Source organism: Mrakia frigida (assembly GCF_051309035.1).
Source record: "Mrakia frigida strain ATCC 22029 unplaced genomic scaffold BDY24scaffold_14, whole genome shotgun sequence".
Classification (NCBI taxonomy): Eukaryota; Fungi; Basidiomycota; class Tremellomycetes; order Cystofilobasidiales; family Mrakiaceae; genus Mrakia; species Mrakia frigida.
In genome coordinates, this window is record NW_027481267.1 from 192,129 (window position 1) to 213,308 (window position 21,180).

At 54.7% G+C, this 21,180-nt stretch overlaps 9 protein-coding genes across 9 annotated transcripts; 5 read left to right on the forward strand and 4 right to left on the reverse strand.

Annotated features, from left to right (window-relative positions):
* Positions 1-3,435: 3,435 nt before the first annotated feature.
* On the reverse strand, positions 3,436-3,835 carry BDY24DRAFT_331342 (HMG-box domain-containing protein; the record flags this gene model as incomplete). The annotated part of the gene is made up of 3 exons (XM_076637126.1): positions 3,436-3,480; positions 3,575-3,670; positions 3,749-3,835. Coding segments are annotated over 3 exons (228 nt in total), but the record flags the coding sequence as incomplete, so codon positions are not given.
* BDY24DRAFT_50770 (uncharacterized protein) lies at positions 3,807-5,560 on the reverse strand. The gene is made up of 2 exons (XM_076644957.1): positions 4,232-5,560; positions 3,807-3,951 (listed from the first exon to the last, which is right to left on the reverse strand). Exon 1 carries the CDS (start codon positions 5,193-5,195, stop codon positions 4,239-4,241), a length of 957 nt encoding a protein of 318 aa, XP_076496917.1. The 5' UTR covers positions 5,196-5,560; the 3' UTR covers positions 3,807-3,951; positions 4,232-4,238.
* An 855-nt stretch (positions 5,561-6,415) lies between these two features.
* Positions 6,416-7,579, forward strand: BDY24DRAFT_388043 (uncharacterized protein). The gene is made up of 2 exons (XM_076640297.1): positions 6,416-7,417; positions 7,500-7,579. The coding sequence occupies exons 1-2, from the start codon at positions 6,821-6,823 to the stop codon at positions 7,524-7,526; spliced, it is 624 nt and encodes a 207-aa protein (XP_076496918.1). The 5' UTR covers positions 6,416-6,820; the 3' UTR covers positions 7,527-7,579.
* Positions 7,580-8,664: 1,085 nt separating this feature from the next.
* BDY24DRAFT_388046 (chaperonin 10-like protein) lies at positions 8,665-10,851 on the reverse strand. The gene is made up of 8 exons (XM_076640298.1): positions 10,604-10,851; positions 10,315-10,393; positions 9,962-10,172; positions 9,816-9,889; positions 9,589-9,746; positions 9,369-9,509; positions 9,203-9,267; positions 8,665-9,114 (listed from the first exon to the last, which is right to left on the reverse strand). Exons 1-8 carry the CDS (start codon positions 10,717-10,719, stop codon positions 8,846-8,848), a joined length of 1,113 nt encoding a protein of 370 aa, XP_076496919.1. The 5' UTR covers positions 10,720-10,851; the 3' UTR covers positions 8,665-8,845.
* Positions 10,852-11,079: 228 nt separating this feature from the next.
* BDY24DRAFT_388048 (DUF4112 domain-containing protein) lies at positions 11,080-12,809 on the forward strand. Its single transcript, XM_076640299.1, has 8 exons — positions 11,080-11,266; positions 11,338-11,408; positions 11,476-11,497; positions 11,611-11,623; positions 11,779-11,931; positions 12,070-12,137; positions 12,209-12,324; positions 12,474-12,809. Exons 1-8 carry the CDS (start codon positions 11,222-11,224, stop codon positions 12,751-12,753), a joined length of 768 nt encoding a protein of 255 aa, XP_076496920.1. The 5' UTR covers positions 11,080-11,221; the 3' UTR covers positions 12,754-12,809.
* An 808-nt stretch (positions 12,810-13,617) lies between these two features.
* On the reverse strand, positions 13,618-15,396 carry BDY24DRAFT_388053 (sumo domain-containing protein). Its single transcript, XM_076640300.1, has 6 exons — positions 15,335-15,396; positions 15,110-15,254; positions 14,634-14,976; positions 14,547-14,564; positions 14,298-14,472; positions 13,618-14,200 (listed from the first exon to the last, which is right to left on the reverse strand). The coding sequence occupies exons 2-6, from the start codon at positions 15,197-15,199 to the stop codon at positions 13,981-13,983; spliced, it is 846 nt and encodes a 281-aa protein (XP_076496921.1). The 5' UTR covers positions 15,200-15,254; positions 15,335-15,396; the 3' UTR covers positions 13,618-13,980.
* A 1,117-nt stretch (positions 15,397-16,513) lies between these two features.
* Positions 16,514-17,957, forward strand: BDY24DRAFT_388054 (uncharacterized protein). Its single transcript, XM_076640301.1, has 2 exons — positions 16,514-16,749; positions 16,880-17,957. The coding sequence occupies exon 2, from the start codon at positions 16,884-16,886 to the stop codon at positions 17,565-17,567; it is 684 nt and encodes a 227-aa protein (XP_076496922.1). The 5' UTR covers positions 16,514-16,749; positions 16,880-16,883; the 3' UTR covers positions 17,568-17,957.
* Positions 17,958-18,008: 51 nt separating this feature from the next.
* Positions 18,009-19,553, forward strand: BDY24DRAFT_388056 (ML domain-containing protein). Its single transcript, XM_076640302.1, has 7 exons — positions 18,009-18,398; positions 18,480-18,498; positions 18,596-18,689; positions 18,768-18,826; positions 18,891-19,003; positions 19,105-19,176; positions 19,314-19,553. The coding sequence occupies exons 1-7, from the start codon at positions 18,233-18,235 to the stop codon at positions 19,346-19,348; spliced, it is 558 nt and encodes a 185-aa protein (XP_076496923.1). The 5' UTR covers positions 18,009-18,232; the 3' UTR covers positions 19,349-19,553.
* A 63-nt stretch (positions 19,554-19,616) lies between these two features.
* BDY24DRAFT_414890 (uncharacterized protein) lies at positions 19,617-21,032 on the forward strand (the record flags this gene model as incomplete). Its single annotated transcript, XM_076643377.1, has 5 exons — positions 19,617-19,685; positions 19,760-19,949; positions 20,445-20,525; positions 20,620-20,677; positions 20,801-21,032. 5 exons carry the CDS (start codon positions 19,617-19,619, stop codon positions 21,030-21,032), a joined length of 630 nt encoding a protein of 209 aa, XP_076496924.1.
* Between the last annotated feature and the right edge of the window lie 148 nt (positions 21,033-21,180).

Below are 21,180 nucleotides of genomic sequence, written 5' to 3' on the forward strand. Positions count from 1 at the left end.
CCACACGTCGACTCGAGGACGATCTGAACTTAGCCTTCCCCTCTCTCCCTGCTAGACTACTGCACACACACACTCACACAGTCAGTGAAAGTCGCACTCTTCCTTAAGGAAACAAGCCTTCGTTCATCTCGCTTTTCTCGTTCCTTGATTGAGAAGAACGTTTGAACGACGTCGACGAGAACCGACGCGTCCGTCTCTCTCTCTCAACTCCCCCCAAAAAAATCAAACCCAATGAGATCGAGAAAACCACAAGATTGAAAAAAACGAACCCAGCCTAAAACGAGAGCAGATCCGAGCAAAGATATGAGAGAAAGAGAGAGCGAAACCCGTGAAGAACAAAGACCGGTGAGGGAGGGGAGGGTGGGAAACGAGAAAACCGAGATCGATTGCTATAGTAATCTTAGATACAATTTTTTACGAAGCGAGCAGATAGAAAGAAGGTGAAAAAGAAACCAGAGAAAACGAAACCCAGAATAAGAATTGAGAAAACGACAAACCCTGAAACCCAAAAGAAAAAGAAAAAAAAGAAATACAAACTGAAACGAAACCAAAACCAAAAACCAAACGACTCTCTCCTCCTCCGACCTCTCCCCTCAACTCAACCCGACCCTCTTTCAAACCTCCCCCCTACGACCCTCCTCGTCCTCCTCGTCCCTTGCCCTCCCGCTCCCCCACCCGCTCCTCTCTCCTTCTCCTCCATCCCCATCGCCTTCCCCCCAAACCCACTCCCGTTCGTCCCGACCTCCAACGGGTTCTCAAACGTCAACGCTCCCAGTCCCATATCGACGACCGCTACCTTCTCCCCTTCTCCCTCCTCTCCCTCTCCGTCGGTTCCGTCCGCTCCGTGTTGAAGAGCGTCCGACAGGTGGATCTCAGGAGGAGGACGGGGACGGGAAGGCGAGTTGATTCTGAACGAGCCCGAGGGGGTGGAGCGGAGGGGAACGAACGGAGGGCTGAAGATCTCGGTTCGGGTCGTGGAGGAGGTCGTGGGGATGATGTAGTTCGGAGGAGGAGGTGGTGGAGCGTAGTGGTGGTAGTAGGGTTGTTGTTGTTGTTGTTGTTGTTGTTGTTCAGGAGGAGAAGGATCGGGAGAGGAAGAGGAAGAGTGAGAGCCGTGTTGTTGTTGATACGACTGCTGCTGGTGGTGGTGGTGGTAGGCGGGCTGAGGAGGAGGAGCGTAGTACTGAGACTGCTGCTGGTGGTACTCGGGTGAGTAAACTTGAGCTTCTTGGAGAGGTCTTGAGTACGCTTGAGGTTGGGGAGAGTAGTGCGAGGGTTGAGGGGAGGTTCGGTTCCTCGCCGACGAGGACGACGACGACGAACGAGGAGGAGAGGGAGGAGAGAGTTGCCAGGAAGGACTCCATCCTTGTTGCTGCTGCTGCTGCTGCTGCTGCTGAGGTGGTGGTGGTGGAGGAGGAGGAGGAGCAGGAGCGTAGGACTGCTGTCGAGGAGGATTGGGATTGGGATTGGGAGAAGCCCACCGAGGAGGTTCCGACGGACCTGACGAGCTGTAGTTCCACGACGTTGGAGGTCGACAAGATCTTTGGGACTGGGACTGAGACTGAGACTGGACCTTGAGCTTGAGGTAGCCAGGTTGAGCGTCGAGAGGGAGAGGAGGAGCGAGGGCTGGGAGGTGGTGCTCGGGGTAGGCCTCTTGAGACGGAACCGAAACGGCGCCAGGTCGTCGACCTTTCCTGGGTTTCGACGTCTTGTTGGGAGAGGAGGAGGAGGAAAGTGATTCGTTGCTGTAGGGTTGAGAGGAAGTGGAAGCTCGAGCTTCTCGAGCGACGAGGTAGTTTGGATGGGTGTGGATGGTTGGAGGGACGAAGTTTGAGTGCGACGAAAAGTCCGGTTCCGACGTCCACTGGCCGTCGTCGTCCTCCTCCTCTCCTTCGTATCTGACCTCCTCTCCTCCTTGTTCTCCCCCCTGTTCCCCAACCAGCTGCTGCTCAAACTCCTCCTCGATCCGCTCGTTCAATCGACGCTCCTCCTCTCCCTCCGCCGCTTGGTGATACCTCGCTCGATCCTGCTGCCACTGAGCCCTCACCAACTCCGCGACCGTCATCGACCCAGGTTGACCTCCTTCTCCCAGCATCACCATCTCCCCAGCTCCTCCTCCCGTCCCATCCATCATCATCATCATCCCTCCTCCTCCCGCTCCTAGTTCTCGTTCTCGCTCGCCGTTCAATCCCAACCCCAGTCCCTCCGGATCTCCTCCCTCCCCTTCCAACCCAGGCTGCTCCATCGAACCCTCCATCGATCCAAAACCATCCGGGAACGTGTAACCCATCGGAACAGCCATCCCTCCTTCTCCAATCACGTCCCAAGTCCCATCGGCCCAGGACGCGTCCCCACCTCCGGGAAGTGGATCGTCGCCGTTGGGAGGATCGTCCTCGAGGAGGCACCACATCGCAGCGTAGTGGTTCGGATCTTGAGGTTCCTCGGACTGGCTGAGAGGCGAGTTGACGTCCGAGGAGGGAGTGAAGAGGGGAGCTTGAAGGTTGTTGTGGTTCGAGAACGACGACGAGGAGGAGGTTCCGGAGGATTCGCCTGCGGTGGGAGGGTATTCGCTGTAGGTGATGTAGTTGGACGAGGGTTCGATGGGTTCGAAGTTGGAGAGATCGTAGGTGGTAGGTTGGGGTTGAACGAAATCGTAGGAGGAGGCGGCGGCGAGTTGGGAGGGGAGGAAGCCTGAGGCGGGAGGGACGTAGGATTCGTCGAAGGTTCGGTTGGAGTAGACGTTCGAGAGGATGTGTTGAGGAGTGCTCGAGGTGGGAGTAGTCTGTTGTGAGGGAGGAAAGGAAGGGAGCGAGAACAGAAGAGCGAGCCAAGGAAGGTCAGGTCAGTCAACAATCGAGCGACGCGTCTTTGCCCGACACGCACGTTGAAACTCAAACTCAAACCCTCCTCGAAGACGACAGAGACGAGAAAAGCTGTACTGACCTCCGATCCATATACTTCTTCCCCTTCCTCCCTCTCAGGAACCGAGAACTCGTCGGCAACAGCAGGATCGACTTTCCCTCCTTCTCCTTCAAACCCTCCTCCCTCCTCCTCTCCTCCCGACGCTCTGAACGCCAACTCAGCAGCGATCTGCCTCTGCACCACCGCGAACTGCTCCTCGGACGACTCGACTCCTTCCAGTGCGTTCGCGGGAAGAGGGATCGCCCAAGGCTGGAGGTGACTCGTAGGCGACTTGTCGTTCGACGACGACGTTCGAGCGTAAGGTGAGTTTCGACTCTTTGGCTCCTTGGGGAGGACCTTCTTCTTGTTCGTCGTCGATTTTCGAAGGGTGGACGTAGAGGAGGAAGGGAAGGTGGACGTGGAGTCGATGGTTGGAGTGATGAAGTCGGAGGAGGAGGAGGAGGGGAGAGGAGGGGAGAGCTTCTTCTTGGGAGAGAGCGATCCAGGGACGATGGACGCGATGGTGATTGGGTTCTTCCTCTGAGGCTGGTACTTGTAGTTGGGGTAGAGACGAGCGTGCTGTGAAGGAGAAGTAGGAGGAGGAAAACGCGTCAGTCGAGGTCGTTCGAAAGAGGAGATGGGGAGAACGAGAACGAGAACGACAGAAACGAACCTCTGCTTTCCTGACCGCACTCAACTTGTCGTACCTCAACCTGACCTCCTTGCTCTCGTTCTTCCACAGCAGACTGATCATCTTGCTCACGTCTCCCTGGTGAGGAAGATCCAACGTCGTCCCCTCCGGACCAGGAGGAACGGACGGATCGTTGTTCCAGATCGCAGCGGGAACGGGGAATTCCTCTCCTCTCGTTTTGGCGTCCTTGATCTTCTTGATCGTGTCCGAACGGTAGAGGATCCACGAGTTGGGAGGTCGAGGAGTGTGACCGGGAGATCGCAGAGGACCGTGGGATTTTTTCGGTGCGGAATCCGAACCTGGAGCGGGGTTTCGAGAGGAGGAGGAGGTCGGGGCGGTCGTGTTGGATGAAGAAGAGGAGGACGGAGGAGGAGGAAGAGGGTGTGAAGTCGATTTCGACGACGAGGGAAGGGAGGGATGACTGATTGGTGGAGAGAAGACGGCTGCGTGGGTGTAGGAGGAAGCGAGGGCTGAAGAGGATTTCTTCTTGCGAAGGGTGTTGGTCGAGGAGGAGGTGATGGACGACGACGACGACTTGGGTCTGAAGTTGTCGGTCGTTTTCGAACGCGAAGGCATCGCTGGTCGCGACGCGTAGGAGTGCGAACGAGGAGGAGGAGGGGAGGTGTGAAGGTGGTGAGGTTGATCCTCAGGGTAGGCGAGAGGAAGAGAGTTGTAGGAGACGGGGTAAGGCGAGTTGGATCCGTAAGGGTCGTGAGGAGGGTACTGAGGAGGAGAGTAGTAGTCGGAGCTTGAGGAGATGGTGCCTCCGATATTTTGGGAAGGGAAGGAGGAAGCATGGCCGTGGGAGGGGACCGAATGGTGAAGGGGAGAGGTGTAGGACGACGAGGAGGGGTGGCTCGTCCATCCAGCAGCAGCGGAGGAGGAGGAGGAGGAGATGGATCGAGGAGGAGCGAAAGGTCGGGCGGGTGTTGAGGAAGAGGTGGAAGGGAAACCTTGTTGATGGTTTGGGTAAGGCGAGAAGCTCGAGGGACGGGAGGAGGAGGGTGCTGAAGTCGATGTTGACGGATCGGACGAGCGGGAGAGGTTCGAGTATCTCTCTCGCTGACTTCTCCCCTCCGGCTGCTCTCCAGGACGAGCTCCTTCGGTGTACGAGCCTGAAGCCATAACCCAAGAACCTCCGACCTTCCTCGTACCCATCGTCCCAACACCCGAGACGTTTTGCCGAGGCGTCCATCCCTCTCCTCCTCCTCCTCCTCCACCCCTCGACGACGACTGCTCGAAACCTTCTGCTCCTCTCCACTCGTGCATCCTGGTCGGAGTTGGCGGATTTTCCATCTCTACGTCGAAGGTGACTGGAGAGAGAAGAGGGAACTGCTGCTGCTGTTGGTTGAAGATCTCCGAGGAGGACGAGTCGAAGCGGAAGGGAGAGCCTAGCGTGGACGATAGTTCGAAGGAGCGAGGAGAGCAGAGCAGAGGAGGAGAGCGAGAGCGAGTAGAGGAGGTGGATGGGAGAGAGAGTCGTCCAGTTGAAGAAGAAGAAGCGATCTAGATGAGAGAGAGGAGGAGGAGAGGGCGAAGCGAGAGGAGAGGAGAAGAGAAGAGGGAGGAGGGAGAGCAAGAGAGGCCGTCGTTCAGCTCTCATGTTTCCCCCTCAAACGAACCGCCCCTCTTGACTTCCTTTCTCCAAACTATACAGGGGTCGCGAGAACAAAGAGAGTAAAGGGTTACTCACCTGAGCTTCAAACGGATCCTCGTCTGGCGAGAAGAGTGGCGAGAGCACCGTCGAGGCAGCTGCTGACGGAGTGCCGCGAAGAGTCCTCGTCGACCGAGGAGGAGCCGTGAGCGTGAGCTCTTTCTTGTTGCGAATCCGAGTTGGTTTGGACATTGGCGGAGGAAGAGAAAAGGGAGGCAAAGGGGCGGGAGAGGAGAGGAGAGTCGAACCAGCTTGCTCTGGAGGGCTGAAGGTGGTGTAAGTTGAGGGAGGATCGGATAGCTTCTATCCTCTAAAGGGTCTTCCAAACTCGAGTTGACTGTTCTGTTTGATCCTGAACGTCTGTTTGCTAGGCGTAGCGTCTCACTACTACTGAGCGCATCCTTCCTCGGCAGAGGGTTTCTTTCCTTTCTGATCCTCTCCGGCTATCGCTTTCATGTGGCTTGGATACCCACGATTCCAGCTTCCTGGCCCCCCCGAACTTAAATGAACTGAAAAGGCTCCTAATAAGGGTTATAACTCTCCGCTGGATCCCTCCTCTCTCACATGATCCTCTCCGAACGAACAGCAACCGGACGACATCCGTAAGTAGAGGGAAAGCGGAGAGTACACAGCGCCCACCTCCTGGCGTCGCTAGGCGTCAGCCTGACTCCCCCAGACGATGAGTTTCCTTTTGGCGTCTGAGCTTCCGTCAGAGAGAGAAAGAGGTCGTCTGCAGGCGTCAGGATTGGAAACACGTCGGGGCGCGTTCCTCCGCTGTCGCTGTCTTGAGACGTCTAAGGAGCGACTTTCGCATGATCGTCTGAGCTCCTCCAGAAGTTTTTTCAGGCTCGAAAAAGACGCGAGAGAGAGGAGGTGAATTTCAAGAAGGTCCGATTACGGGTTTGGAGTGAGATAGAAAAATACAAGCCTTCTCCGACCGATTTTGGCTGGCGCACGGTTTGGCGCGCTGAAGGTCAGAGTAATCACGTTTCGCTCTGATTCCAGGTGATGATTTTCTTGCTGGATGTCGCTTGGGGCTATATTGAATCTGACTGCATTAAAAAAAACTAGAAAAAACTTGCCTCGGAGGGTGGGGGTCCTTCGGAACGAAACCCTCTCTCGCCAGCACTTCGTTCGATTTGAAGCCTGCTCTCTTCCTCCTCAACCCCCATCCCCCTCCTCAGCTTGGACTCCCAAATCGCCCCTTTTCCGCTTCTCTACCCCTGGTGACTCCTCTCTATACCCAGGTCCTCAACCCTGTGCGAATTGGAGATGGGTACGTCCTCCTTCCTTCGAGTCCCCTCCCTCCCTTCTTCTCTCCCCTCCGCCCTCCTCCTTCCCTCCCTCCTTCCCTCTTCTCTCCTTGCACCATCCTCAACTCTGCTCGAGACAAGGACTGACCAGAACTCCTCTTTGGATTTCTTACAGAAACGTACTTCTCAGCGCAAGAGCTTCAGGAATCCATCACATCGTCGACTCCTTCCTCCTCGTTCCCCTCTCAAGATCGCTCGCCGTCACAAACAGGGAAAGACTTGTAAGGTGGCTTTAAGAGGAAGAGTGAATCGTCTCATGGTATGTCCTGGGTTTCTCCTCAGGTTTGGATGGATGGGTTTGGGAGGAAGGAGAAGGGCGAAGGGAGGAAGAGGAAGGGAGGGGGAGGAAGGAGTGTTGTCGTTCGCTGGCGTCCGAGTGAGGAAGAAGGTCATCGCTCGCTGAAAAGCATAGATTTCCGCTCGGGACACTTCAGAAACTTCACTGACTTTGCTCTCTCTCGTTTTGGATGGAAGAGGGCATGGGAGAAAAGCTGGTACGCCTCGTCTCTCCTCCTTCCTTCAACCTCCCTTCCTCTCGATCTTCTCATCTGCCTTCACCCTCCAGCTAACCAAACTCGCTCCTCGTCTGACGCGTTCTCTCTCTGGCAACATCCTTGTGTTCTCACCGGTCTCTACTCTGCTGGCTTCTGCGTCTTCTCGGTGCTCGGTCTCCACTTTCTTTGGTCAACAACCTCTCTCTTCAGTCAACAACCTCTCTTCAGTCGACCTCTCTGTCTTCGCCTGCTCTCTGATGCGTTCTCCACTCTCTTCGACATCTGCTTCTGGTGCTCTCCGACTTCTCTACTGCCTCGCTGGATCTTGTCTTCGCCGGTTCCATTCTGCTCTCTCGCTCTCACCGTACGTACCTTCTCATCGCTCGACTCTTCTCCTTCGCTTCGAGGCTGACCGTCTTGTTTTCTTTCTTCTTTCCTTTCTTTAGGTTGTTCCGAGGGACATTTGTTGGTAGAAGGTGCTGGGAGGGGCGTAGTTAGCTAGTACATAGAAGGATGTGATGTCTACTACTAGATTTTCCAGCGAGAGGAAGCAGCAGGGAGGAAAAGCGAGGACAAGAAAAGGTTTCTACCCAAACGACGAGCGAACCATTACTAAAAATTGCAAAGCTAGCAAAGACCGCTGTCGTTTGATATCCCGTCGTAGACACTCGTTGACGACTCTTGACGCTCTCCGACGACCTCTCAGACGGCGGATCTCAGGCGGCAGAAGTAGCGTCTGTCTTTTTGAAGTCGTCAGACGGCTGGAGACGGAGCGTCTCCGCCACTCTCAGACGAACCTTCTCAGACGTCGCCCAGCCGCCTGAGTCGGGGTGCTGTGTATGAGAGACGACGCGCGTCGCTTCCGTCCTTTTCCCATGCTAGCCTTTCGGCCTCTGAGCGACTTCTCGGTAAGACGACTGCGGCTATCTACGAGGGCAAACATGCAGCTCTCTCTCTCGCTCCTTTACAAACAGTTTGGCTGTTCTTCCTACTACTACTTAGCTCGAATCGAATCTCTCTCTCCACAGAAGAACAGAAAGAATCTCGGACGTCGGAGTGGAACTTGACCGAAAAAATCTGCATCCATTGGCGTTTCCCTTTGATCTGAAGGACGAAGAACTGCAGAAGCGGAAATACTTACTACTGGCGAAGGCGCGAGCTGAGACGCGAAGAGCGAGGCGAAAGCGAATTCGACGCGTTGGTTGAGGGAAAGGCGCCTCAGACGGATCTGAGCTTCCCGACTCTTCGCTTGACAGAAAAACTGCTTGAGACGCTACATCCGACTGTGTGGCTGAGACCTTTTCCACGCCCAACCTTCCCGTCAAGGGAAAGAGCCAAGAGAGGAAGAAAGGGCATCTGCAGTTCTCCTCCGTCTGACTCTCGAGACGCGTCTCTTCTTACCGTTCCCCGAGCCAGAGCCGGAGTTCAGCAGCACAGAGGGAACTCGAAGCTTCACTACTTCGTGCAGCTTGCCGACGGCGCACTGAGACGTAATTCAACCTGTAGGGCGGCAAGAGGGTAGGGGGCGGAGAGATTCAAACCAAGTAGTAAGCAAACACTCGACGAGCTCCGATCGATTTGTTCTTTCTTCGTTCTCGCTCACTCAGTTCCCGCCGCCGAAGCGGATCGTCTTTCTCACCAGAGCACCAAGGTACAGTATAGATAGTTCTCCTTGTAAGGTCGACGCAACAAGGTTGATACAACGATAAAAAAATGAGCGAAGTCGAACGCTTCTCCTCTCGAACGCCTCCTCCCTCTTCCTCCCTTCACCGAAGCAGACCGCTTCTTCCCTTCAGTGAGCAGGTCTGAACACCACCTTCCTAACCTCCCTGTTCTCAAACAACCTGTACGCCTCAGCAGCATCCTTCAGGTCCATCCAGTGAGAAACGAACCCGCTTCCTGGCTCTGCTCCTTCTTGAGCGAGGAAGAGCTCCTTGTTGCGACGAAGAACCTCGAGAGCCTCAGGGAAGGTTGACCGGACGGGGCAGCGACCGAACGAGCAGCGAAGGTTGAGATCGTAGGCTTGAGGGCCGGAGATGAGGGAGGGAGCGGAGTGGACGCCTGCGACGCGACAAAAGAGGGAGAAAGACGGGAAGGAATCAGGAAGAGGGACGAGAACGATCAGATGATAACAGATGCAAGTACTGACCGACGGAAGAAATGAAACCGAAAGGACGGATGAGAGATAGGGCGAGATCGTAGGCGGATTTGTTACTGTTGACGCGTCGAGGGAAGAGGGAAGAGGTCAGTGAACGAATCTTGAACGCGACGCAAAGTAGCTCTCGTCGCACAGGAGTATGAAAGCAGAGGCTTACCCGACAATCTCCAGGATAGCGTCTGCTCCTCGACCTTCTGTTCGACCCTTGATGATCTCGAGAGCGCTCTGAGCTCCGACGTTGTTCAGGTTGATTGGGATCGCACCGTGACGAGCCGCTTGATCAAGTCGTTCTTGGACGCTACAACGACAAAGAAGAAATGCAGGAATGATTGGTGAGATTCGTCGCTTCGTAGAGGGAGGAAGAAGAGGGAACTGACCCGTCGATGGCGAAGAGATTGCCCTTCGAAACCCATTCCGCACTGCTCGTGATCGCACAGATTCCTACGGGACCACATCCGATGACGACGACGATAGCTGAAGCTCGATCCTCAGCTGTTGGGAAAGCGGTCAACGCGTTCATCGATGCGTGATGACCCTGTCGAAGCGAAAACGAAGCAAGGTCAGCGTTGGAAACTTACCCACATGAGAGAATGAAAAGACGAACGGTCGGCATAATGTCTCCCATCGTCACCAAGAGCTCCTCAGGCAAGTCTGGAGGAGCGAGAATGAGAGTCGAGTCTGAAGACAAAAGCGATCCGGATCAGTCGAGTTCAAAGTTGAGACGCGTCGCGATCGAGAGACCGAACTCACCTCCCAAAGGGCATCTCACATACCCAGCCTGCCCTCCGTCGAGACCAGGGCTCCCGAAGAGCTGACTCTTGACACATCTCGAGCTCAGCTTCTTATCACAGAAGAAACAGCTTCCACAGTTTGTTGTGAAGGGAGAGACGACTCGATCTCCGATTTTGAAGTTGACGACGGAGGGATGGGCGTCGGTGACGATCCCTGTCCATTCATGTCCCTGTGAGAACAGAGCAAAGAACAACTAAGGGTCAGCATCTGCGGTGAAGTCGAGAGGGGGCGAGGGGAAGAGTGCGACGGAGCTGGGAGCAAGACGCCGTTGAGATGGGGAGGAAGAGAGAGGAGAGAGGTGAATCACTCACCATGATGAATCCTGGAGTGGCTTCCTCTGCTCCTCGGTAGAGATGGAGATCTGAGCCACATAGAGCTGTCGCTAGGACACTGCGAGAACGAAAGCGAGAGGGAGAGGTCAGCTTCGGTTCTCGCAGCTCTTCTCATCGCTCCTTCTTCAGAAAGGAGATTCTCAGAGCAGAACCCAAAGAAAGAAGCATCATTGGGGAGTTTTCGAACTCCTCATCTGCAGCTAGGAGGCGTTTGTAGAGGGAGAAACACCAGGACGGGAGGGAGAGGGAAGCAAGGGTTGAAGCTCACCGAACGATCACGTCTCCGTCCTTCTCTACGACAGGGATGGGTCTCTCCTCGACGGTAATGATTCCTGTTCCTCCGTAGACGACAGCTTGCATCGTTTTGATAGGACCTGCGGTCATCTTTGGAAGGGGGGAGGGGGGAGGAGAGGCTGAAGTAGTTGGGGGTCAAAAAAGTCGGAACGCAAGCCGAAGAAAGGGAGGGCTGAAGGCGTTACAGCCAGGGAAAAATCAGCAGACGATGAACGGTTACCAAGAAGTCTTGACCCTCGGTGGAAAGAAAAGGCGCAACGCCCGAAGCTGGACTTGAGGACCATGAGAGAAACGACGAGAGGAAAGGAAGGAGGCGAGATGGTGAGCTTCGTCGGATGAGCTTCACTCCCCTTTGATCTCCAAAAATTCATCTGCTTGAGATCAGAAGGAGCAAGAAATCATTCCAAGGCTCGAATCGAGGAACTAAATCGTCGAAAAACCTTTCCCAGTGGTCAGGGTTGAGGGGAAAAGCAAACAGTTCGAAAATGTCGGTCCTCGTCCTCCCTCCGACTTTCACCTTCTCTTCCTTCCCCTCCCAAGCCCTCTCCCCTTCCAAAACCCTACCAAGAGATAAGATCAAGAGATCATTACCATGGCTGCCTTCATTGCTAAGAAGGTTGGAGGAAAGATCACCAAGGTGAGCGTTCGAGACGAACCAAGGACTGAAGAAGGAGAAGCTCACCCTTTCTCTTCCTTCCCTCCGCCCAGGGTGTGTTCGAGTCGCATTTGGCTGCCTTCGAGCCGATCGACCCTCTGTACGAAGAGACTGTAGATGCTAGGTACGCCCTCTTGCCTCATATCCAGAAGGAACCGTCAAGCTGACTTCCTTCCTTCTCTATCTTTCAGAGGAAAGAAGAAACGAGTCAGGGTGAGCTCAGATCATGACGACCTTCCCTTCCCTCTCCTCCCTCTTCTTCGTTCGCCCGTGTCCTTCTCGTCCTCTGGTAGCTCACTCTGCTCCTCCGCTCTTCTGCTCTACAGCGTCAACTACCTCGTTGGTTCAAACCTTTTTCGCTCTCGGTCCTTTTCATCGTTGGAGAACCTCCTTCAACTGACACAGCCCGTTGCTCCCTTCCCCTCCTCCTGCTCCTGCTCCTCTTCCTCCTTCCCTCTCGCCTCGCTCCCTCTGTTCGCCGTTACTCTCTCCAGCTGGACTCACTCCGAGAGACACGAAGATTCTCCAGAAGGTCAAGAAGAGAGCTCACTACCTCGACAAGGGAGTCAGCCTGTGCGGGTTCAGGGTTGGATGGACATTTTTTATCGGTCTGATCCCTCTCTTGGGAGATATCATCGATATCCTTCGTGAGTTCGCTTCCGCTCTGTCTAGTGCTCGCTTTCTCGGTTGTCTTGAGTACTGGAAAGAAAAAAGGGATCGAAGGCGAGAAGAGGAAGTCGGGACGCGTCGAGCTCATGTTTTCTTTGATCGCTACCAACCCACAGTCAACCACAACCTCGTCGTCAAGAAGGCGAAACAAGCCGAGCTTCCAGACTGGCTGGTCCATCAGATGGTTCGTCGCGATCTTCTTTTCTTCTTGCCTCTCAGACCTCTCAAACCTGACCGAAGTCCCTCTCTCATCAGATCCTCAACAACACCGTCTCAGCTGGATTCGGTGCCATTCCCTTTCTAGGAGACATCATCTTGGGTATCTGGAAGGCCAACAGTCGAAATGCTCACCTGCTCGAAGAGTTCCTCGCGTGAGTTCACCTTCGAGTCGTCCCACATTCTTCGTCTCGTCTCGTCTCGTCTCCTCCCTTCCCTGGCCTCCCCTCCCCTCACCTCGCCTCCTCCTTCGTCCTCTGATTCTTTCTCCCTCTCCCTCTCTCTCTTCTCTATCTTTCCCCAGTCTTCGAGGCCAACAAACTCCCTACATCGATCCCAACTACCGACCTCAGCAATACCAACCTCAACACCCTCCAGCAGCTTCCTCTTCCTCTCACCCCTACCCTCAGCAGCAGCAAAACCAAGCTCCACCTCCTCCTCCTCACCTTCCTCCTCGTCCGGATGGGAGTCATGCCCCGCTTCAACCTGGTCAGCAGGAACCGAAGAAGAAGGGGAGCTGGTTCGACGGATTGCCTGGTGCGGGAGGGACGAAGAAGGAGGGAGCAGGTAGTGGGATGGTTTGAAGATATTGTCGAGCTGGTTTTCGTCGATATTAAGAAGAACACACATTCGTTTCGAGTTCTTGTTTTCTTTCTTTGGAGGAAAGAGGAAGAGGGAAAGCAAAGCGAGAAAGAAGACGAATCGAAGACGCGTCGATTTGCTCGACTCTGGCACTTCCTGACCTAAGGAGTGATCCCGGTTCAGAAAACAAAACGATGCAGCCCGCACATCGAAGGAGAAACAGGACGATCCTCGTCCCGAAGATGGAAAGAAGAAACGTAGAGACGATCTCGCCCGACGCGATCCTCTCCCTGCCCCCTCCGACTTTCCTCCCTCCTCGACGGTTCCGAGTTCCTGCAGAGGTCTGATTCGACCTCGATCTGAACCTCTCTGTTTCCCATTCATCCCAAGAACTCGATGAACTCCTGGGATACAGTACCGATCGGATCCCTGCCTGCCTGTCAGGCTGAAAGCTGTTTGTTTTCGTTTTCCAAGTAGTTCGGCAGCCTGACCTCGCGATAAGTTATACCTCCGGTCACTGGTTTTTTTAATCAAGAGATCGCATGCGAGATCAAAAGGAAACCAAACGAAAGAAACCTCCCGAGAAACGCTTGGTTTGGATTGCGAGCAAAGCCTAAAGGCAAGGAGAAGACGACGCGACGACTTGGCTAGTCTCGCAGATTCCAGGCCATCCTCTTCATCAGCATCTCGGGTTCACGAACCTTTGCAGTCAAGGTTCGAACAGAAAATTGCTTTGACTCCTGGTTTCATCCCCGATTGAGCCATAGATCAAAGCGTCGTCGCTTGGGCCGCTTCACTTTCTTCGCGGTTTGGTCCTGCCTCAGGTTTAGCCTGTTCGGAACCTCTCGGAGATCGTCTCTCTAACATGAACAAAAACAAGTACATGGATCGTCGAGATATATATCGTTCGCTCCTAATCTGCCGCGATGCGACGAGGCAGTCCTCGAAACCCAAGACGACGCGTCCTCCAACTCTCACGCCCGTCCGCCCCACCCTTCCATTATCGATTCAGGAGGCCGTCAACTCGTCCGAGGAGGTTGCATACGAGAGGGAGGAGATCATCGAAAGATCTGCGTCGACGAAAGAAGAGAACAAGAACGGCGAACGAAGGTCAGCACTGTCGGATCCCGATCTCGAATCAAGTCCTCCGAGAATCGTCAAGGGAAGCGAAGAGAGAGGGACATAGACTGACCGAGATCCACTCAAGTAGGTACCGATTAATCCTCCCCCTAGCCCTTATGCGTCACCTCCAACACCGACCCGTCCTTCATCCCAACAGATTCCACCGTCTCCATCTCGCTCACCTCCCACCTCTCTTCTTCCTCGTTCTCAAACTCGAACGACAGAGTATCCACCTCCGCTTCGACCTTATCGGCGTAAGCTTGAAAGACCTTGGACATGGGAGTCTTGAGTTTGACGCTGAAGAAGGTTGGTTCCTCGTCTTCGGGCCTGCGTTGAGAGAGGAAAAAAGAGAGCAGAGGAAGGACCGTCAGTATCAAACGAGCGGACCATACTCTAGAAACAGGACGAAGAGAAAAAAACTCACCGTTTGATCCCGATGTTGAACTTCCTTCTCCTAGGAGTCGCGTCGCGTGAAACGGAAGAGGAAGGACCACCCTCCGGTGATGCTGGGACGAGAGGAGCTGAAGGTTGGGAAGGCGGGGAGACAGGTGCTTCTTGAGGAGGAGGAGGAGAGACGGAAGGTTGAGATGGTGGTGCTGCTGAAGATCAAAGAAGCAAGCTTAGTTTAGTAGGAGGACGAGGGAGAGGACGAGGGAGGGAGGAGGGGACGGACGAGGGATCTCTGGCGCTTCTGCTCGTAAAAATGAGGTCAGCAGTTGTCCTCCTTCATCAACATCAGCGCAATAGTTCCCACACTCACGTTCTTCAGCCTTCGCACTAGGCCTAGACTGAGGCATCCGACTCGAACTCGAGCACCCACTGGCACTCGCGTTTCGTCCGAGCTGCCTTCCACTCTCCTCCTCCGCCGTCGAATCAAACTCCCTCTTCCTCTTCGTAGGGCGATCGTTCTCTCCGCCCCTGATCCCAACCTCTATCTGCAGCGGCAACGATCCAACTCTGGCGCTGTAGAAGCTCATGGCGTTGGACCAGACGACAGGGATGTCGGCGATTCGAGCGCTGTCGATGGTGAAGAGGAACGAGGAATCGTCGAGGTCGGCTACTCCAGCGAGACCTTCTTCGCTCTTGAGAAAGCTGATAGCTTGCTGTTAAGGAGGTACGCAATGTGTGTGTGGGGGCGGTTGAAGGAGGGAGCGGAGGTGGAAAGAGGTTCAGCTCGACGAGAGAAGGGAGGAAGGAAGGAGAGTCGAAGGTGAGCTTTACATCGCTTGTACTTACAGCTCGAGTCTCGTAGACAACTCCGATGACTCTCTCTGGTATGAGATCACTATCGACGAAGGTGTAGACGCAGCAGGTCGAAGAAGCCATGTCCAAAGAGGAGTGTTGAGCTCGAGACGGGACGGAGGTCGATGAAGGTCGGATGCTGGCGAAGTCGAAGCGAGACTGTGTCAGCTTCGAGGCATTCCTATGGCTCTGCTCGGGTTCCAAGAAGAAGCTACGTGCCTTGTGCTTGAACTCTCAAGCTCTGAAGGTCTGGACAGAAGGTCGTGGGCGTTGGGAGCTTTTGAGAGAAGAGGGAAGAAGGGAACCTCGAGCTGAGCTTCGAGTTCAAGCCTGGGTGCCCTTGACGACCGCTCCGCCCACGAGAGCCATCGAAGAAATTTTTGGGATAGTGATTCCTGTGCCTGAGGTATCGGTACGTCCCCTAACTTTCCACAGGCCAAAGGCAGGTCGAACTTGATCTCTGACGTCTTGTTTTCGACGCGACGACAGAAGCAGTCTGAAATCGATGGGGTTGGCGAACTCTTCCGACAAGGACTCGTCCCTCGGTCCTCGCCTTACTTCCACCTCGCCAGCAGACACTCGCAGACGGAAGCGGAGTACTAGGCTAAGAAGTTGGAGGAGGAGATTGAAGGGTTGAAGATGTGCGAGAGCGGAAGAGGTTTGACTCTGATTGTGAGGATGGCGTGGGATGGGCGGTGAGGAAGGAGGTGTAAAGGCTGCTTTCGAGAAGTCACGGGAGTATATATGATTCTAGTGTGAGGCGCTCGATCGTTTGAGAGCGTCTAAAAAAGAAGAAAAGAGGCGAGAGGAGTTTCGACGCGTCGTTGATTAACTTCGTTCGGAAATCGTCTCACACCCTCACCCACCCTCACTCAGAGACCAACAACCTAGAACCACCCCAAACACACCCATTTTGTCCCTCCTTTCCCTCTTAAGCGCCCGCCACCTGGAGAGAGAACGATTTCGACGGGCGCGTCGTTCAGCCCACGAAGGAGCTTGACGACGCGCGAGTTTAACTTTCTGCTCGAAGGTGGTCTTCTCCCTCAAGCTCAGTTCGAACCTTCGTGTAGATCAATGAGATTTCGATGTTTGAAACCAAAGGTTGTGTCGTAGGTCAGACCGCGATCAAGGAAACTGCTTTCCGAAGGTCGACACTCGAAAACATTGTGGCTGTGCTCGAGGGAGCTTGCCTCCTCCCCTTTGTATCTTGCCCTCCGCAGGAGAAGCTCCCCGCAGGGGCGGGTCCACGGGCTGGCCCGTGAATATAGCAGCGACTTGGTGAATTTTTTGGGGCCCTAGGAGTGACTTTGAAAGACGGGAGCAGAGAGAAGCGTCGTCGGCCTGCCCTTTCGACGAGCTCGCTTTTCAACCCTTCCTCCTTTCCTCCTCACGCTCATCTCCCCATGCGACCTCTTCTACCTCTTGCTCGGAGTTTCGTCTCCCTGCTAGCCCTCTCCCTCCTGCTCGCTTCTATCTTCTCGCTCATGCCTTCGACACCTCCCGGAACTCCTCGACGAACTCAACTCGCTCGCTCCCACTCCGAACGTCAGACTCCTTCGACCTCCAATCGAGCTGCCAATCGTCCTCGACGGGATTCGGACGAGATCCAGAGGGAGGTTCGACCGTCTGCCTTCGTGAGTCAGTCTCTTGCGCTTTGCGGAACGGACGAAGCACAAAAGGAAGGGAAGGAAGGAAGGAAGGAAAGACCGAGCTCATCATCAAAGCTGACCTCCTCTCTTCCTCTTTCGCTCCTCCTTGCCTCAGGTGGATGTTTTCGCTGGCGATATGGATCGAGGAGAACGATCATCTACTGGACGAAGTACCCTCTGGAACAACTCCTCGAATCCATCTCGAAACAGCCATCCAGCAGCATCGGCCGCTCTCGCTCTTCAACTCCCCTTCGACCTCCCTCCTTCCTCACCACCAAACCTCCCGCCATCCTCCCTCCCGCCCATCTACAAGCTCCCATCTCTTCCACCATCCTCCCAGCGAAGGATTACGCTTCGTCCCAGCAGAAGCAGCAAATCTCATCGCCGGCGAGACGATTCACGGACTCGCTTCCCTCCCAGTTCCTCTCCGCGACGCGTCGTTCAAGCCTCTCGGCGGAGCAGCCCTCATTAGCCTTCAGCAGAAATGGGAGCCGATCTGGTTCCTCATCGCCGACGAGAAGTTGATGATTGGTCTTCGGACTGGAGGAGCGGTCGATCGTCGTCTTCGTCAGGCGAAACCAGCAACCTCCCACCTTCCTTTCGGAGGAGTCAACGCCATGTTCATCGGAGACTACGGTCAGCTCCCTCCCGTCAGCGATACCACGATGATACTGGCCAACTCAATCCAAACTTCCGACCTGGCTCGAGAGGGAGCTCTCGCCTACAAGTCCCTTCGAACCTCCCTCAAGCTCACCGTCGTCCAAGGCCAGGCCGGAGTCGACGAGGAGTCCCTTCGATTCTAGGAAGTCCTTTTTCGAGCTCGCTCAGGAGACAGCACTCAGGAGGACTACGACTTCCTCGAGACGAGAATGCCTCACAAGCTCGCAGCAGGAGCAGGATCGGTTGAAGGACGCGATGCGTCTCGTCGACTTTCGGAAGCCAGCTTTCGACCGCACACCTCGAGATCTCAACTCCCCAGTCATCAAGATCGTCGCTCACAGCACCCCGACTCAGCAAAGAAGATCGATTCGAGCGAGGCTCAGAACCTTGAGCAGGAGTCGAGGATGAGCGTAGGATCGAGGATGATGCTGACGGCAAATCTTGCGAAGCTCTTCTTCAACTCCTTTCCTTATGATAGGTTGAAGGCGTTGGCGAAGGGGCGGCGATCATGAAGGCGGACGAGCGAAGGAGGTACCCAGTAGTAGCTTGATTTGTATGGGTCGAAGACGAATTTCAACGAGAGAGGAGAAAGCAGAAAGTTGAAACTCAAGGAAACAGATCATATTCCTCAGAGAAATGGATAAGGCTTTGGTTTCGACGTAGTGGGAGGTTTACCGCACTTTTACCCTAGTTAGTTATATCTTGGAACGGACAGTTTTTCCCTTCCTCGCCGAACGGGTCATCGTCGGTTCCAAAACCGGTCTCTCCTCCTCTCCCCCTTCCCTCCTTCTTCCCCACTTCCCAAGCCATGCTCTTCCCCTCCCCTACCCTCTTCCTCCTTCTCGTCTCTCCTCTCCTAGCTTCCGCTCTGCCTCAAGCTGAGAAACGGTCTTCTGGCGGTGCTCAAACGACTTTGAGCTCTTCAGCGTCATCTCTCTTCAGTCCTGGAGGATCATGGTCTTCAGAGGATTGTGGTGAGTCCGAGGATGATCTTACATGCCTTCGTTGTTGAGCGTGTGCTGATCTGGGCTTCGGTTGGGTTTGAGTTCTTGTAGGAGAAGAAGGGGACGCTGTGTGAGTCTTCGAATTGAGAAGGAAGGGGAGGAGGTGAGACCTCGTCGAGCTCGCCAGCATCTGACCCTTCTCCTTCTTCTGAAATGGGTTTCTGTAGGATTCTCGAATCCATCGACATCTCCCCTGACCCTCCTATCCCAGGCCAGAACCTCACCGTCACAGTCAAGGGTGTGGTTGTCTCGCCTATCACCGTTCGTCCGAATCCTCCGATCTCAGGCTCCTCCCTCGTTCTTCTCTCTAAACCCCTTCCTCCTTCGCTTCCCCAACAGGACGGCTCCTACGCCGACGTCCTCGTCAAGTTCGGTCTTATCAAGCTCATTCAGAGGAGGTTGGTCCCATCTCTCTTCTTCTCCTCTCGAGTCGTTCGAGCTCACCTTCCTCCTCCCTTCCAGGTTCGACCTCTGCGAGCTCGCCTCGGAGAACAACGCTACCGTCCAATGCCCCGTCCTTCCTGGACCCTTGACGATCACAGAGACGGTCGAGCTGCCCAAGGAGATCCCTCCTGGTGAGTTGTCTGAAGAAGAGAAGAAGAGGGAGAGGGAGGGAGGGAGGACGGGTTTGAAGAACGAGTGGACCTCGGAGGCTGATGCTCTTTGGGGTTTGCAGGCAAGTACAACGTTCAGATCCGAGCGTTCACGGCTGAGGACGACGATATGTTGTGTGAGAACTTGCGAGTTGGTGAGTACAGCGAAGGCTGAAACTGTTCATCTTTCGACGTCTCGTCCCTTGTCGTCTCTCTCGCTCTCTCTCTCTCTCTCTCTCGCTTGCTGACGTCCCATCTTTTTCTACTTCTCTTCCTTCCTCAACCAAAACAGACTTCCCGATCCGACGAGGAGCGAGCGTCAACTAGAACCTCGCTCTCCTCCCTCTCTGTCTCCACCTTGAGTGCGACTCACACACCGCGTCGTCCCTCTCTCTCCCTTGCTTGCTTGCTCTCTCACCTTTCGCTCCACTTCACTTTGTCCAGTAGTTCTGCTCTGCTAAAGCCTTGTACCTTATTTACCTGCTCTCTACATCTTGACTTTCGATCGATATCATGACTTCTCCCACACCTACCCACCTCTTCCTCCGCTCTCTCCCTCTTCGCTTTTCTCCCTCCAACCACGACCTCCCTCAACATGTTCGTCCGCTACACCCCCTCCCACGGTTCAGGAGGATGCTTCGGTTGCCCCTTCTCTTCCAAACAGGTTCGTCTGATCACCTTCACGTCCCTCCTGTTCTCCCAAATCCAAACCCACCCTTTGCTCATCTTCCTCGCAAGGAAACCATCGCCTACCTCCTCTCCCAAAAAGTCCTTCCCTCCTCCGTGGATCCTTCCAAAGTAACGTTCAGGATCCAAGGGATGCTCGTCCCGGAGGAGGTTTGGAAGGAGGTGCTAGAAGGGGAGGAGAGGAGGGAGTGGAGCACTGGGTTGGAGATGGAGGTGGGATGGGACGAGCCGGTGGAGGGAGGTGAGTTTGGGAGACTGGAGCAGATAGAAAAAGATAGAGCTGAGTAGGGCTGGGTTGAGTTTGGGCTTGAAGAGGAGGGGAAGAGAGAGGAGGGCGGGAAGAGAGGGACGAAGAGGTCGAGCTCGCATGCGGAGGCGGATTTAGAGGAGGAGGGAGCTTCTATTGAGAGAAAGAAGGCTGTGAGTTGATTTTGGGATATGATTTTAGGTTAGAGAAGTACGGATGAGAGACCTAATCATGTGTTGAGGGTTGGTGGGAGGGAAATGAGAAGAAGGAGGAAAGGTCGACGGTTCCTCGAGCGTCGAGTCCTATGGAAGAGGGTTCGTTCTTTTCCTCCCTTTCCCCTTCTTGAGAGAGAAGGGACTCGAGCTGATTTTTTTTGTTGGATTTTGGGTTGGTTAGCAGAGATCGGTCAGTCTCGTTCTTCGACTCGCCGCTTCCAGATCGGTCTTCGTCCAACGGCCGCTCACTCGTTTCTCTCTCCTCTTCCTCCAGCTCCCAAACCCACCCCAACGATCCCGGAACCTTCTTCGTCTACTCCGATAGTCATCGTACGAAACGTCTCACTCATTACGAGTTCGTACTCTCCCTCTCTCTCTTCGAATCGAAGAAACAACCGACGCGCATACAACGACGCGACTGACCTCCTTCTTTCTCTCCTCCTCCCCAGACACTCGCATCACCCTCACTGAGGACCCTCAAAGACTTCAACTCAAGCTCATCTACTCGTTCGATCCCTCCCTTATACAACCTCTCCTCTCCTTCTCTCTTCGTTCCTCGTCTCTGACCCGTCGCGTCCTTCGAACGTTCCTGATCAGTCCTCCCTCATCCTCCTCTGCCTGACAAATCAGCATCCTCGTCGACATCCTCCCTCTCGCCCAACTCGGCCTCCTCCGACTCGAAATCTCTCAGCATATCGCTCGTCCGTTCTCCACGATCCGACTGTGCTGGAAAGGGAAGAAGTTGGGAGCGACTTTGGACGGAGGGATGAAGTTTGGAGATGAGGTGGTGGTGGGTGCTTGGGAGGGGAAGGGGAGTCAAAATGGGTGGGTTTTGGGTGGAGTCAGGTTTGTGGATCTTTGAGTCAGAGCGAGATGCGATGAAAAGTTGATCAACGACGCGTCGAACCCCTTCTCGCCTGTTTCTTCTTTTTTCGATGCTCTCAAACGATCGAGCGCCTCAACCTAGAATCTCAGATACTGCCGCGACTTCTCGAAAGCAAAAATTACAT